Below are 16,616 nucleotides of genomic sequence, written 5' to 3'. Positions count from 1 at the left end.
TTGTTCCAATACCGAACATTTATTCGTAAATCGGTAATAAGATTATGAATTTACGATTGCTAAGTTATGAATCCAAGTGAATCACTAGAGCAACAAGCCAAACGGCTTTAAAATTGTGGTATAAACTTTTGGCCGATAGTTAATCCCAAATTTTTACGGATGCAAAATTTGATTCCGCGCTCATATACAGGCCGTTCTCCATGTATGAGATTGAGAGCTGCAAGTTCTTAAATTTGCAACAATATTTATGCTTAGTTAAAAGAAGATTAATGATTATTTATCATGATTGCTAAAGTTAAAAGAAGATTAATGATTAGATTAAATATTTTGAAAGAATTCATGATAGTTTGGTTATATTGGTAAATAATTTTAGAAAATGGTTATTTTGGTGAAAAGTTTTACTGGAATGGTCATTTTGACAAAGGGCCCCAGATTCTTTCAAATAAAACTCGTAATGTATAAATCTAAGCTCAAATAATTCATTATAAAGCTCAAATTCTTTATTATACAACCAATACAACTGGTTATATAGTTTACTTATTGAGTGGAGTCGTGGTACTTAGTTTCACGGCGGATCCAATTTCCCTCTTTTTTTGTAATTAATTCGAACGATCTTATTTGTTAATTAAGTTATTGTTATTTTAGTTGTTATAATTTTAATTATTGTACAAATTTAACCGATATTGTTGTTGTTAGTAACTCGTTATTTCGATTAGTTTGATTGGTTTGCTTATCATCAATTCGATTAATGAATTAATTTTTTTTTGTCCAGAAACAATAATTAAAAATACCCCTATATACTAAGGTAATAAAAATTCTCAAAAAATTTCACTCTAAAAGGGATCTGGTTAAATAAGGAAACAAGACTTTATTTTTATTAAATTAAAATATAATCTTTAATCACTATAATCTTTTTTAACTAAATTATAATCATTTAATTAAATAAAACAAAACTGGTATAAATCTAATAATCCGTATATGAAAACCTATAGTTAGTTTCGTATAAAAAAAATAACGCGTACTTAATTCATGAAAAAAAAAAAGATATGAACTGATATTATTAATTTCTTGACAAAAAATTCATTAAAATTATTTGAGAAAATTTATAAATTGAAATCATTAGTTTTGTAGTAAAACAATTTCACTAAAATACATTTCTTGACTTTAATCAATTCTTTTGATTAGTTTTCCATTTTAATTTTATCCTCATATTAAAATATGAAAAATTAATGATATATCAATTTAAAATCTATAAATAATACATTGTAAAGTATATGATCTATAAATATCGTGCATGCATGCGTGGAATCCATACTATTATTATAACAACTATATTGGCGATTAGTGTCTGGAGTGAGACTTGAGAGAGACATTTTAGATAGTTTGGACAATTTGTCGACGATAATTATTAATTTTTTTTGTTGATGATGAATAGTAACCCCCTAAAAAAAATAAAGTTTGTGTGAAGTCATAAAATTAATAACACAAATTTTTGTTTAAGACTAAAACTAGTGTATCTGTCTTAAACCTAAGACGAGTTAAGCAGTATGAATAAGACAAATGCAGAATGCATACGTAAAAGTAGAATGTTTGTATATGCAAGTGAGATGATATTTAACCCGTTTTCATATTAAGACAGATACTCTTTAAGGGAGACTAAGGTCCTGTTTTTTCTGGCTTAATTCAGCTCATTTCACTTCAGTCGAGCTCTATTCAGTTCAGCTCATCTATTCACAAATCAACACTTAAACCCTGTTCTTTCTGGCTTAGTATTAGCTAATTTAAGTTCAACTCCACTCTATTTAGTTCAGTCCAGCTTCATTCAATTCAGTTCAGCTAAGTTCAGCTCATCTATTCACAAATCAACTTTTACTTCAGTTCCATTCAATTTAGTTCAGCTCAATTCCTATCAACCGAAAAGAGCAAGGTCTTTATTACAGCTTCCTGCAGTTCAATTCACTTACTTTAAGCCGGAAAAAACAGAGCCTAACTGAGTTAATAAAGGCCCATAATGTGTGCAAGTGTAATGATAAACATGATCTAAGAATTCAGAAGGGAGTAAAAGCGTTAATGATGATGAGGAGGGTAAACCATGCAGCTAAGGTCAGTAAAAGAGTAATGATTGTAAAAAAATAATGATAATGCATGATGACATGCAACCAAAGCACAAGATACGCCCGCACTGCACTGCACTTCGCCCTAAAATCGGCCGTCTTAATTACTTGGTTGAGTACAACACTAGAACTAGACAGCCATGATTGTTGTGGAGACGCACAAACAAATCATTATTCATCATTTTTCTCTTCTTTTTTTACGGTTTTTTTCCATCATTAACCCTTCTCCCAAATTATTACTTATAAATCTCTTTATTTTCTCTACTTACACTCATTTCCTTCCTTGTCTTTCCAACTTCTTCTCCAACTAAACTCAATTCCTCATTTCTTCCTTTTGTATTCACATTTGTCATTTTCGGTAAGTCTTGTTGAAAACCGTCTTGAGTTAAGACCTGTAATAACTTTCATTGTATTTTATCCGCGTCTTAGGTTAAGACCGTCATATATTTGAAGCTCTTAAGGAAATCTTTTTGGAGAAACTAAACTCATTTCCCCTTTTATATATTTCTTCCTTTTTTTATTCACATTTCTTAATTTCAGTAAGTCTGGTTGAAGACCGTCTTGAGTTAAGACCTGTAATAACCTTCATTGTATTTTATCAGTGACCGTCATATATTTGAAGCTCTTAAGGAAATCTTTTTGGAGAACCTAAACTCATTTCCACTTTTCTTCCTTTTTTATTCACATTTGTCATTTTCAGTATGTCTTGTTGAAGACCGTCTTAAGTTAAGACCTGTAATAACCGTCATTGCAATTTTTGTGCGTCTTAGGTTAAGACGGTTAGGTCATATATTTGAAGCTATTATGTTTATGTAGTTTTTTGTTACGGTTGTTGAATGTTGATTATGTCTCTTAATTTGGTACAGAAATGGAAAGGTTGAACGCAGAATTGTACATTGAGAATTGTTACATAATGAAGGAAAACGAGAGGCTTCGGAAGAAAGCGGAGGTGTTGAATGAAGAAAATAAGCAGCTTCTCTCCGAGTTGAAACACAGACTTGGTGTGAAGGCGACGAGTAACGGAAAACAGAGCAACTCTGTTTCCGACCAATCTAACTAATTACTCCTAGTTAATTACCCAATTAGGTTACTACTTATTATTAACCCCTTTCCCTCTCTGTGTTTTTAAGTTACAGTTGCAGTAACAATTTTCATAGGTAAGAATGTAAGTTGTACGGAGTAGCTTATAACTAAATCATTTGGACAAGGAGGGGAGGGGTCTAAGGTTAAACTATGTTAGGATCATTTTACTTAGTTTCTCAGCTTTTGATCCTGAAATAGTACAATCTTCGGTTATTTATCATGCTGATTCGGATTTCATGTGCAATTCGTGTTATTCATTTTGAATATTTGATTTGTTTTCAGTTAAATTGGTTTTGATCGATATTTCGAGTTCAGGTTTATTTTGGAAGGTCTATTTTGAACAGTGGACTTTGAGTATATTAATACATTTCTTTTCTTCATAAAAGAAACAAACAGCAAAAAATAGCATACGCGACACGTATAATAAAGCAGAAAAAAAAAGTGATGATACAATTAATATAAAAAGAGATACTCCTTTTATGTTTTCTATACTACTTTTTCGAGACTCTTGCCATTATAATTTCTTTTCTTTTTTCAAGATTTTTACATTTTCTAACATATTTAAAAGAACTTCTAACCAAAACCTCATTTTAACAAAATAAACGACATTTTTCATGCACCTCATTTTAACAAAATAAACGACATTTTTCATGCATATCAATCATGAATGTTGCTTTCTTTGTTCCAAAAGTTACTTTTGGACAAAAGAAAAGATATTTCATGAATGATATTCGAAAAAAAAAAAAAGAAAAAAAAAACTTGCTTTGGTAAAAATGGGTTTTTGGTGTAAATTTAAGAGAAAATGTTGGATAAATGCCGAATTTTGAAAAAAAAAAATAGCAAAAGGAAAAGCTTAGAGACCAACAAAAAGACGATAGACTTACTAACGATCTCTGAGTCGTTGGCAAAGGAAAAACTTTAAATAAATACAATTTTACAGGAAGCGGCCCGATAAAAGTCTCCTGATTCATATTTAATGAGATTGACCATATGGAAATCGAAGTTTTAATTTGAGTTTTTTTTATTTCCGCAGTAAAGGAGCTCAACAACAGGTGTTTTCAGAGTAAACATGTATGCAAAGTGCAGATTAGGGTGCAATAACCCCCCACAAATCTAACAGAACATCATCAAAATCATGGGATCTGTTCATATAATCCTAATCTAAAGGGTCGAATCTAGTTACGAAGACAAGGCCTTCTGCACTTCATCAGTAACATCATTCGGGGATTTCTCAGCATGAATGTTCGACACAGCGTTTTTCTTGGCATAGTAATCAATGACCTGCAACCAAGAAAACATGATTTTTCTTTTCAGTGATTAGCACTCCGATATATGGCCATCGGCAAGTTATCTGGTACAACATAAATGCAATTGCCATAATAAAATCAGAATGGCCGATAGGTCGGTGGAAAAATCATCACACAGATAGGAAAATTCACATCAAGTCGTCTCGAAATCCTTTGAAAATTAATAAACTTTCAAAAACTACAAGTGCAGAGTGCACTTGACAGCTCCAACAAATTCCGTTTCCGGTGCCTCGCTAGATATTTCAAGAATATTACGGAGTACTGAATAAAACACGAGATAAACATCATTTTTTTCTGGGCAGAAAAGTTCCTAAATGGAAAATTGGAAATATAAGATTTGCTTTTGTGTGTAGAGGGACACAGAGCAACTCTTCCTACACATTCGCCACTTCGCGCACGAACTGCATATGTAAAAGACCAGTATAGAAAAAATCTAAACAGATGAATCAGGGGATGGGAGGCCAAATAAAGTGTTAACATAAAAATATAGTTCCAAATAAAGCACATGTTCTGCATTTTTGTTCATTTAACTTTTTGAGCAGGTATGATGAAGGAAGAGCACATACGGGTTCAGTTTGTCGATGGAAGGCCACTAGCCTTGACTTAAGTACTTCTGCAGTATCATCTTTGCGCTGGATCAGAGGCTCTCCAGTCACCTAATGAAAGCAGAAGATGTAAAATGTAATATTAAGAATTAAATTCTTGAGCCTCGATCCCATTAAAAGTGTATCTACTGACTTTACAAAAATGAAACAGAAATACTCTCTACGTCTTTCAATAAGGTTCAAAGTCTTCACACATTCTTCGTTAGGACGTCTCACAATAAGGTTCAAAGATTTCGTTAATCCTAATTAAGTAAATTTTTGGGCTCTTTCGTGCTAATGAAAACATGATAACTTACAACAAATGCCACTCATTTCTGTCCTCAAGCACACCCATCATCATCATTTTACAAGAAATGTCACTCATTTATCCCTTCTCTCTTCTCTAACTGTTCCTACGTGTGTACCCCTCTATTTTCATGAACGATATAAGTTGACATTGATTGACCAACAAGCTCAAAGAGGCCCATAAATTTGAACGGAGGCAGTACAATATTCTGTAGCAGGGTTCACAGGGACGATGGAGTTTAGACTCAGTTTGAAGAGACAGACTATTATGTTATACAAGTTGCATGAAGATTGAAGACAAAATCAACAGAGTAGCATATTAAATAAATCATCAAATGTCTTACATCATCTACTCCAAGAACTTTTGGAGGCGCAAATTTTGTGTGGTAGGATCGACCGCTCGAAGGATGAATCCAGCGACCTGTAATTCTCTCCTCCAAAATGGAGTCATCAATAGCAAAGTTCAACACTTTATCAACCTTCACTCCCCGCTTGTCAAGCATCTCATCAAGCTACACCGAAAACACATAAACATTGTAATATTTAAGAAACCAATAACGAATGTCTACAAAATTCAAAGTGAGCTTATCCACATGAGATATGACCACGTTACAGGAAATAAAATTAAATAAAATGAACAAACCTTCTGTGCCTGCACCACAGTCCTTGGAAATCCATCAAGAATAAACCCTTTTTGGCACGAAGGTTTCGTCAATGCTTCATCAATGATCCCGACAACCAAGTCATCAGAAACAAGTTCACCCTGACAAATTCAAGCGTCAGTATCTGTTTTGTTTCCAATTATTTAACATAAGCTATTAGAAATGGCCATAAAAGCACAATGCGAAAGATCATTGCTTTCCTTCTTCCTTCCTAGACCAGCGCGGCAAGTTTGTAAATAGTCCATGATTCAAGAAGAAAAAACACAACTCTAACCTCAACCTTGTATGACATATTTTATGAAAGAGCGAGCAATGTCATAGTGCAAAATTAGGTATGACATATCTTCACGGTTGCGCGCTCTTATTATGCATATACTCGAGCAAGGTATATGAGATAAAATCAAAGCATGAACGGCAGTAGTAACAGGTTAGCAACATCATTTACCTTGTCCATGGCTTCTTTAGCCTTGACCCCAAGAGGAGTTTTAGCTGCAACTGCAGCTCTCAGCATGTCACCAGTAGCCAAATGACATAAGCAGTACTCATCCTTGATAATCGGAGACTGGGTTCCCTTACCCGATCCAGGGGGTCCTGCGGAAAATTATGACATGATGTATTAGTAAAAACAAAGTCAAACAGTTCAGCAGTTATATTTGAACAATAAGTCTCCCTTGTGACGGGTATATCCGTCACAAAAGTCAAACTTGTGACGGGTCAAATATCACCCACATGGGTAGACAAGACAAAAATTAAAGTACCTAGGGAATCACAAATTATTTGTCTTATCCACCCATGTGGATTTTACTTGACCTGTCACAAGCTTGTGACGGATATCGGCCGTCACAAATCAGAATTTGTGATATTTGAAAGCAAACTTTACGAATCTCAATTCTTAAAAGTAATGAATCTAAGGTCCGTACAATCTCTTCAACTGCCATGTTAAGGTAATGAATCTAAGGATTTTTTTCCTTCACAAGAAAATCCATAAGGAATTTTACAAAGAAATGTCACACTATAATTCACAAACCATCCACGAGTGGCCACGGCCGACCAATGCATCAAATTAAACAACCCTGGTCTCTCTCTACACTACGGGCTTTATTGGATTAGGGGATTTGGAGGGAAAGGAAGAGGAGGGGGAGCATGGATATAAATTCCCTTATTTGGTTAGCAAATGAGAGTGGAGGCAAATGACGGGAGAACGATTTGGAGAGAGCCGTTTCCCTCCTCCAAAGCAAATCAAATCCCTCCACCATAGGAAAGATTTGGAGGGAAATTGTATACAGATACTCATACTTCATTACTCTTTTCCTTCTCTTCCTTCCCTTTCTTCTCCCTCTATTCCCCTCCCCTCTCTTTCCATCTTACCTTGCTATCCAAACAAGCCTTAAATATACACATACTCGGAGAATACAAAATTGAAAACCAATCGTATTACCACATCCTCCATTATTTGGCTGTGATGTAACGAAATGTAAGCCCATTAGGTTGTCTACATCTATAATCCAAGGTTGCTCAAGCCATATTTGCCTATGAGGGAAAATGGATTCCTCCAAATCCGTTTCTCTCCACATTGCTCCACCTTCAACGGATTCTCCATCTCTTACCTCTCCTTCAATTCAATTACCTCCAAATTCCCCAATTCAAACAAACCCTGAAACTCATTTAATCAATCAAAACAAACCCCATCTACACCAAATCACTAAACTTGACCCCCCAAAACCCGCCCTCGAAGAGAAATTTTGGTCAAACTCACCCCCATAAACACTGCTAATCACCAAAACAATCAACGACGCAGATAAATCAATAAACAAACAAGTCAATAGCACAAAATTCACCACCATATATACAATGCAAGACCCAAAATACAATTATCTCCTAAACCCACCAAATTTAGCGAATCAACAATCAAAAGGGCACATCAAAGATTGAAACTTTGGATCTGAGACATGGTTAAAAGAAGAAAAAAGGGGAAATTACCAACAAGAATGAGGCGTTTGTCGGGTTTAGAAGAGCATTTCATGCGGCGAAGAAGCTCAGTCATGAGATCAATAGAGTGAACATCTTCCAAGTTGCCCGCCATATTCACGACCTTCAAAATAAATTATGGAGTGGAATAGAAGGGAAGAATGGATGCAGCACACTACGACTAAAGAGCACGATGGAGAATCGGACTGGGGTTTGGTTTGGACTTTGAATGTTATGTTTCCCCGCACGGTTTATATATATAGTTTCACAGATTGTTTAATGAGACGGTCGATAAGACCTCTCTATTTATTTAAAGCCCAACCCAATTGCTCTAATTAGAATTTTGTGAGTGAATACAAATTACAACTACCTACTAAAACTACTAACCATCACTCTTTGCTACGGTTTTTATACTCTTTCATCATTTCCTCTCTCTGACTCTCTCACCAATTCTCACAATTTTTTTTTTCGTATTTGTTTCTTGTATGTAATCTCAAACAGCATTATGTTCGATACTAGTACTACGTACTTATTCGAAGACGTTTTACCCATTTTCAATACGTACAAGGTTTGTGCTACATTAATTGAACACATTAAAGTAAGTAACTTCTTCCTTTTCTTTATTGTATTTTAGTTTCGTTAAATTTTCAATCAGATTTCGGTCATTATTGCATTTCTCGAGTATGCAACGCTATTTTCAGAATTTCGGTCAATTTCGTGAATTTAGTTAAATTTTCGACTCGATATCAAGGTCTATCAAATTGTGTGTCTTTGTGTACGCACTATTTCGTGTCATGAGCATTTTGTTTAGGTATATATAGATTGATTGTCATTCAATTTTGTTAAGTTCTTCAAATTTGTGTATTTTAGTTGGTCATAAATTGAGATTCAATTTTTTTAAAACTCGGATTAAAATTAAACCTCTGATTTTTTTTAAGCAAATAACTTGAGATTTTAACTTAAAAACTCGGGTTTTAAGTTGCTCTTTTGTCAAAAGCTAACTAGCTCAAATGGAAGAGCATGTGTGTAATACTCCGTATTTATAAGTCTTGGGGTACTCTATCGAGTAGCCCTTACTCTGTCGAGTAAGGGTAAGTTGCGAAATAAAATAGTTTCTGACCTGTTGGGTACTCGATCGAGTAGCTGGGGCACTCGATCGAGTAAGGGGGTACTCGATCGAGTACCCAAGTGTCCGGTTTTACGGGGAGTTTTCTCGGGTTTTGTTAATTATGCGATTAAGGTATTTAAGTTTCGTCGTCATTGTTTTAAATCACTTTTACAAAACCTAATTTCCTGTTTAAGAGAGAAAGCAACAAGTTCATCTTCCTAATCGCATTCTTAACAATTCCCGGAGTTCAGACGGTCAGTTCTTGTGGTTGTTTATATCGTTGGATTCCTTGCGTCGAGGGTAAGATCTACGTACCCTTTTTATTGTATTTCCTTTGATTTGGTTAAACCCTAATTTAGAGATTTGGGGGTTTTTATGTGTAGTATGTGATGTGTAGCCTCTATGTGTTATATGATAGGAGGAGGGTTCATAGAAGAGGCTTTTTGACTCAAAGAAGAGAGACCGTCGATTGTGTGCATACCAGGTAGGATTTCCTACTCAGCATTAGTCCCATAATGGGATATTGGTTGATGTATTGTATTTGGTTGTTTGATATAATAATTGTCTTGTGATTGTGGTTGTGATCGTTGTTGATGGTTCGCGAGGCGTGGCCTCGGGCCGAGTGGGGTCACTTGCGGGAGTGACTTCACGCCCTAGTTTCGCCCTTCGTGGAACCCGCCACGAAAGGGGATGTGCACATTAATGGACAAGGTTATCGCTCACTATGTGGAGCGGAGATTTGGTGGGTACGGCTGCGGTCCCCCATCGGCGTAAGCTGGTCCAGGTGGACGATCGATATTGAGATGATGGGAATTGGTTGGTTGTGTGTGTGTGTGTGTGATTAAAGGCATCTCGTGTATCTTATTGTTGTTATACATATTGATTGTGTGATTAGTATCGACCCGGTGTTGTTTTGTAAACTGCGGTGATCCATTCGGGGATGGTGAGCGGATATTGAGCGGTATTGAGATGAGTACTTGGGATAAGCTGGGATGCCACGACATGATGATAGGAGTCTTCCGGCGTAGCCTTTAGTTTATTTACATTTCGATTAGAAGTCATTTTGAAATAATGTATCGTACTTTTGGTTTGGTTTTGAGGATTGTAACTATTCGCTAAATTATTTATAATAAACGCTGTTTCTTTATTGTTGTTTGATTATCATTGCCTCGAGTAACCGAGATGGTAATGCCTTCATACCTAAGTGGTCCTGGTAAGGCACTTGGAGTATGGGGGTGTTACAAATGGTATCAGAGCGACGATCCTGAAACCTGTAACCAATGAACCTAATGAACATAGGGAGTCAATTAAAATGAACCCGGGGTAAAAGTTGTAGGAGCTAGTGCAAAGGCTTGGGAGACGTCCTAAAGTCGCAGGGGTCGCCCTACAACTTTGAACCGGTCACATGGGGGAAGTGTTTGTCGAGTCGTATGTGTGTTTGGTTAACTTCTGTACGGATGTGATGGAATGTGTTAATTGTTGGGTGTTGAAGTAGAAAGTTGAGCATGTGAAAGAAAATGGTGATATGGGGGGAACTTGTTGATGAGATGATAACATGTTGGATGATTTACAATGTGGCATTTAATAACATGATGAAATGATCTCGTAGATAGTAGAAAAGATGTGTAGCATGTTTATTATGATATAATGTGGTTTATAAAGTTTAGCATGTTAGCATATGACGTAACATGCGGGTAGCTTTTATGAATTAGTGTTACTCGATCGAGTGGGACTGACTCGATCGGGTGGGTTTTTGGCGATTTTGAGTCCAGAATCGAGTTTTGGGGCACTCGATCGAGTAACTAGGGGTACTCGATCGAGTAGGGGTCACTCGATCGAGTAGCCTAGATACTCGATCAAGTAGGTAAGAGATCGAAGGTCCGTTTGGGTCGAAGTTTGGGTACTCGATCGAGTACGTGGGGCACTCGATCGAGTAGCCCGTTACTCGATCGAGTGTGTTTGGGAACTCGATCGAGTGGGTTCTGGGTGGCGTGTTTTCGTGTTTTGAAGTTTAGTACGTATGTTCATATCTACCCTTTCTTATATATGTATAGTTTCAAGATGTCGCCCAAGAGAACTGCTTTGTATGCGAGAGCTGAGCTTATGACCGTGGATGACATCGTTAAGATGTTAGAGCACCAGGATGCTCTTACTGAGACCCTAAAGAAAGTGAATGAGGACAAGAATAAGGATAAGGAGAAGGAGGTTGATCATTCAAAAATCAGCCTTTACATTGCGAGGTTTAACCCGAAAGAATACAAGGGAGTTGGGGAACCTAACCTTCTTGATAGTTGGTGAGAGAGATGGAGAACATATTAGATTTGGTTCACTTGTCCGATGAGATGAGGTGGAACAGGCTGCGTTCTATCGAGGGAGACAAAGAGGCAAGTGGTGGGATTCAATGAAAGTGAGTGCTAAGGAGATATATACAAACCAAGGCTTACCCGCTATACCTTGGGAGGAGTTTCGTAGGGTTTGTGAGGAAGGAGTTCGTGCGGAACATGTGAGGAGTAAGATGAGAGAAGAGTTTGATGGTTTTAAGATGACTCTTTGAGATGTCTGTGGTTTGAGTACTACAGTGTTCAATGAGAAGTCTAGGTATCTTTGAGGATATGGGTTTGAGTGAGGAGAATCTGGCATTGAGGTTTGAGAGGGGTTGACCCCTAAGATTATGGATAAGTTACCCGTGGGAATCCTTACAGATGTTAAGGAAGCTTATGAGAGAGCTGGGAGAGCGGAGAGGTTGGTGGAGATGGCTCGGGAGAGGTTAGGTGGTGAGAAGAGGGAAGTCGAGAGCGAGGGTGGTGGCCAATCTAATCACAAGAAAGGCAACCACAATCGATCTAAGGGATTTTCTTTTGGGTGCCGGTTCGATCTTTGAGGCTTCCTTTGGGCGTGGCCGTGGAAGTGTGAGTAATAGTTGGGGAGTGACCTGCTATAGCCGTGGTGGTGTAGGCCACAAGAGACATGAGTGCACAAGTGCACCGGGATCTTTCTAGAGACTGCGCGTGAGCTTCGCGAGCAACGGACCACTGGATCATGGCCAAACCGGGAAGTCGAGTTACCAGTGGAGGCAACCGCAACGGCGGTAATTCTTATCAGAAACCACCTGCGAACAACAACAACAATCAAGGGTCGGGTGCTAAGCCGACCACATCAAACTAATCTTGTCCGGGGAGGTGGGCGGAAGACCGATGGCAAGTTATTCATGATGGAGAAGAAAGCGGTGAGGAAGATGCGCACGTTATCACCCCACATTCCTTGTTAATGGTATTCCTACCTTTGTTTTGTTTGATTCGGGGGCTTCTCAGTCGTTTGTGTCTTCGAGTCATGTAAAACAGTTGGGTTTGAGAGTATATGAGTCTGTTAGTGAGCAAGTTTTCATACCTTCGGGTGAGTCTGTATCGTGTGGGAGATTGTTCAGGGATGTACCTTTGATAGTTGGGCAAGTTGATTTCCCTGTAGACTTGCTAGAGTTTCCTTTTAACGGTTTTGAGATGATAGTTGGGATGGATTGATTAGGAAAGTATAAAGCTAAGATAGACTGTCATCAAAAGAAAGTGTCTTTAAGAGGTCCTAAGGGTGTTAATGTGTCTTATCGTGGGTTTCTAGTCAAACCCAAAGTTAAGTTGATTGCAGTTTATTACCTTGAAGTCTTATCGAGGAAGGAATGTCCTCGATCTGTGCCATGTGAGAGATGATCGGATAGAGAGTCCGACGATTGATGAGATACAGATGGTGGGGGAGTTTGCGATGTTTTTCCGGAGGAGATTCCGGGGTTGCCACCGAAGAGGGAGATAGATTTCACCGTTGAGTTGAAGCCCGGGGACGGGGCCAATCTCTAAGGCACCGTGCCGTATGGGTCCTAAGGAGATGGAGGAGCTTAGGAAGCGATTGGATGATCGATAGAGAAGGGATACATTAGACCAAGTGTATCGCCGTGGGGAGCACCATTTCTTTTCGTGAAGAAGAAAGATGGGAGTTTGAGGTTATGCATAGATTACAGGGAGCTGAACCGTGTAACGATAAAAAACAAGTATCCTTTGCCAAGGATAGATGACTGTTTGATCAGTTGAGTGGTGCAACAGTCTTTTCTAAGATTGATTTGAGGTCGGGGTACCATCAGGTGAAGATTAGAGAGATGGACATACCAAAGACAGCTTTCACGTCGAGGTATGGCCATTATGAGTATGTGGTGATGCCGTTTGGGTTGTCTAATGCGCCGAAAGGTGTTTATGGATTTGATGAATAGAATCTTGAGACGTTCTTGTACCGTTTGTAGTGGTGTTTATCGATGATATCTTAGTCTACTCTAAGACTAAGGAGGAGCATGAGGAGCATCCGAGGATCGTGTTGCAGACTTTGAGGGATCATGAGTTGTATGCTAAACTGTCCAAGTGTGAGTTCGGTTAGAGAAAGTTGCTTTTAAGGGCATGTAATCTCTAAAGATGGGGTAGTGTGGATCCGGCAAAGATTGAGGCGGTGACAAAGTGGGGAGCACCGAAGAATGTTCTTTGAGGTTAGGAGTTTCTTGGGTTTAGCTGGATACTACGGACGGTTCGTGAAAGATTTCTCCAAGATAGCTAGACCGATGACAGCGTTGATGAGGAAAGAGAACAAGTTTCGTTGGGATGAGAGTTGTGAGACGGCGTTCCAAACATTAAAGGAGCGTTTGACCACAGCTCCTGTCTTAGCATTGCCTGAAGGGAGCGAGAACTTTGAGGTTTATACAGATGCCTCGAAGAATGGGCTGGGATGTGTGTTGATGCAGAATGGCAAAGTGATTGCCTATTCTTCTAGACAATTGAAGCCTTATGAGGAGAACTACCCTACTCATGATCTGGAGTTGGGTGCAGTGGTGTTTGCTCTCAAGATTTGGAGACATTACCTTTATGGAGCAATCTTTAAGGTATTTTCTCGATCACAAGAGCCTCAAGTACATTTTCACTCGAAAGGAGTTGAACATGAGACAGAGGAGGTGGATGGAGTTGATTGGCGATTATGACATGGAAATCATCTACCATGAAGGGAAAGCCAATGTTGTAGCTGATGCTTTGAGTAGGAAGAGTGTACATTCCCTGTGTACAACTCTATCTTTGATGAGGCTGAGAGATGAGGTAGCGAGTTTTGGGATACATATGATGCGAAAAGGAGATGCCATGGGTGATATGACAAGATGTCTGACTTTGAGTTTTATGATAATATTCGGGATAAACAGGCTTTGGATCCTAAGATAGTGGAGTGGAGAGCTGGAGTAGAGAAAGGGACAATGTCCCGATTTTCTATTCATACAGACGGTAGTTTGAGGTTTGATGGTAGGTGGTGTGTTCCTAATGACGAGGAGTTGAAAAAGACTATCATGAGAGAGGCACATTGCACACCATATTCGATTCATCCAGTGGAGACAAGCTATACAAGGATTTGAAGAAAACGTTTTGGTGGCACAGGATGAAGAAAGAGACAAACGAGTTTGTGTCCGTTGTTTGACATGCCAGAGAGTTAAAGGGGAACAGCGACGACCACAAGGTAAGATTCAGTCTTTAGAGGTGCCTGAGTGGAAGTGGGAATCCATTTCCATGGATTTCATTGTGGGTTTGCCAAAGAGTCAACAAGGTAACAACATGATTTGGGTGATAGTGGATCGTCTGACCAAGTCAGCTCACTTTGTTCCAATGAAAGATACATGGACTAAGGCACAATTGGCTATGGCCTATCGAAAGAACGTGCTTAAGTTACATGGAGTCCCTAAGGACATAGTGTCTGACAGAGATGCGAGGTTTATATCGAGGTTTTGGAAGGAGTTGCAGGAATCGTTGGGAACAACTTTGAAGATGAGTCTGACATTTCATCCTGCGACAGACGGGCAGACTGAGAGAACAATCAAGACACTTGAGGATATGTTGCGAGCTTGTGTGATGGATTTTGGTGGTAGCTGGGAGCAGAGGTTGGACTTGATAGAATTCTCTTACAATAACAGCTATCACACTAGTATAGGCATGGCACCGTTTGAGGCTTTGTATGGGAGGAGATGTAGGAGTCCAATCTGTTGGGACGATAGTGCTGAGGCAGTGGTTTTAGGACCAGAGATGGTGCATGAGATGGTGGAACAGATTAAGATGATCAGGGAACGGATGAGAGCAGCCCAGGATCGACAAAAGAGTTATGCAGATCTACATCGTCGGGACATAGAGTTTCAAGTTGGGGACAAGGTTCTTTTGAAAGTGTCTCCTATGCGCGGGGTTATGAGATTTGGGAAGAAAGGCAAGTTAAGTCAGAAGTTTATAGGGCCTTATGAGATCTTAGAGCGAGTTGGGGAAGTTGCTTATCGTCTGGCTTTACCAGCTGCGTTAGAGAGAGTGCATAATGTGTTTCATGTATCGCAGTGCGAAGTATGTGAGTGACCCGTCACATGTGTTGGAGGCAGAGAGCCTAGAGCTAGATGAGTCCTTATCATATCTTGAGGTGCCTAAGCAGATTCTAGACCGAAAGGTTAGAAAGACTAGGAGTGGTGAGACAGTTTTGCTTAAGATCCTGTGGTCTAACCACGAGACCGAGGAAGCTACATGGGAGCCAGAGGAAGCTATGAAAGAGCGTTACCCTTTCCTTTATGATCAGGTATGTATGGTTACGGGGACGTAACCTTGTTTCTTTTAGGGGGTAGGAGATGATCGCGAAACAGTTTTAAGAGTTTTATACCCCTTTTATATTTTGTGTCGGGATGTTTGTCGGGATGAGTTGGGTTAGTATCATGTTTTATGTGGAATTTTGTTTTGGTTCTTTGAGTCGGGAAGGTTATGGGAGTACCTTTGTTTAGTAGTGGTTTGAACTTCGGGGACGAAGTTCCTTTTAAGGAGGGAAGACCGTAATACTCCGTATTTATAAGTCTTGGGGTACTCTGTCGAGTAGCCCTTACTCTGTCGAGTAAGGGTAAGTTGCGAAATAAAATAGTTTCGACTGTTGAGTACTCGATCGAGTAGCTGGGGCACTCGATCGAGTAAGAGGGTACTCGATCGAGTACCTTGGGTACTCGATCGAGTGTCCGGTTTTACGGGGAGTTTTCTCGGGTTTTGTTAATTATGCGATTAAGGTATTTAAGTTTAAATCGTCATTGTTTTAAATCACTTTTACAAAACCTAATTTCCTGTTTAAGAGAGAAAGCAACAAGTTCATCTTCCTAATCGCATTCTTAAAAATTCCGGAGTTCGACGGTCGATTCTTGTCGTTGTTTATATCGTTGGATTCCTTGCGTCGAGGGTAAGATCTACGTACCCTTTTTATTGTATTTCCTTTGATTTGGTTAAACCCTAATTTAGAGATTTGGGGGTTTTTATGTGTAGTATGTGATGTGTAGCCTCTATGTGTTATATGATAGGAGGAGGGTTCATAGAAGAGGCTTTTTGACTCGGCGGTAGAGACCGTCGATTGTGTGCATACCGGTAGGATTTCTACTCGTATTAGTCCCATAATGGGATATTGGTTGATGT

The 16,616-nt window shown here is 38.8% G+C and overlaps 1 protein-coding gene and 1 long non-coding RNA gene across 2 annotated transcripts; one reads left to right on the top strand and one right to left on the bottom strand.

Annotated features, from left to right (window-relative positions):
- Window positions 1-2,189: 2,189 nt before the first annotated feature.
- LOC141652039 (uncharacterized) lies at window positions 2,190-3,484 on the top strand. Its single transcript, XR_012546949.1, has 2 exons — window positions 2,190-2,472; window positions 2,981-3,484. It is a non-coding gene; the product is annotated as an uncharacterized LOC141652039 (long non-coding RNA).
- Window positions 3,485-4,190: 706 nt separating this feature from the next.
- On the bottom strand, window positions 4,191-8,279 carry LOC141652841 (adenylate kinase 4-like). The gene is made up of 6 exons (XM_074460445.1): window positions 8,037-8,279; window positions 6,502-6,647; window positions 6,038-6,157; window positions 5,739-5,906; window positions 5,071-5,160; window positions 4,191-4,478 (listed from the first exon to the last, which is right to left on the bottom strand). The coding sequence occupies exons 1-6, from the start codon at window positions 8,137-8,139 to the stop codon at window positions 4,377-4,379; spliced, it is 729 nt and encodes a 242-aa protein (XP_074316546.1). The 5' UTR covers window positions 8,140-8,279; the 3' UTR covers window positions 4,191-4,376.
- Window positions 8,280-16,616: the final 8,337 nt, after the last annotated feature.

The sequence above is a fragment of the Silene latifolia genome, chromosome 4 (assembly GCF_048544455.1).
Source record: "Silene latifolia isolate original U9 population chromosome 4, ASM4854445v1, whole genome shotgun sequence".
Classification (NCBI taxonomy): Eukaryota; Viridiplantae; Streptophyta; class Magnoliopsida; order Caryophyllales; family Caryophyllaceae; genus Silene; species Silene latifolia.
Note: the sequence above shows the minus strand (reverse complement) of the source record. Positions and strands in the feature narration are given on the sequence as shown.

Bases quoted from the DNA above. Each gene is read 5' to 3' on its own strand.
- LOC141652841 (XM_074460445.1), bottom strand. From the start codon at position 8,139: ATGGCGGGCAACTTGGAAGATGTTCACTCTATTGATCTCATGACTGAG. The intron at 6,648-8,036 runs GTAATTTCCCCT...AATTTTCCGCAG, and splicing joins CAAACGCCTCATTCTTGTTG to GACCCCCTGGATCGGGTAAG. The intron at 5,161-5,738 runs GTAAGACATTTG...TGCTTTCATTAG, and splicing joins AAGTTCTTGGAGTAGATGAT to GTGACTGGAGAGCCTCTGAT.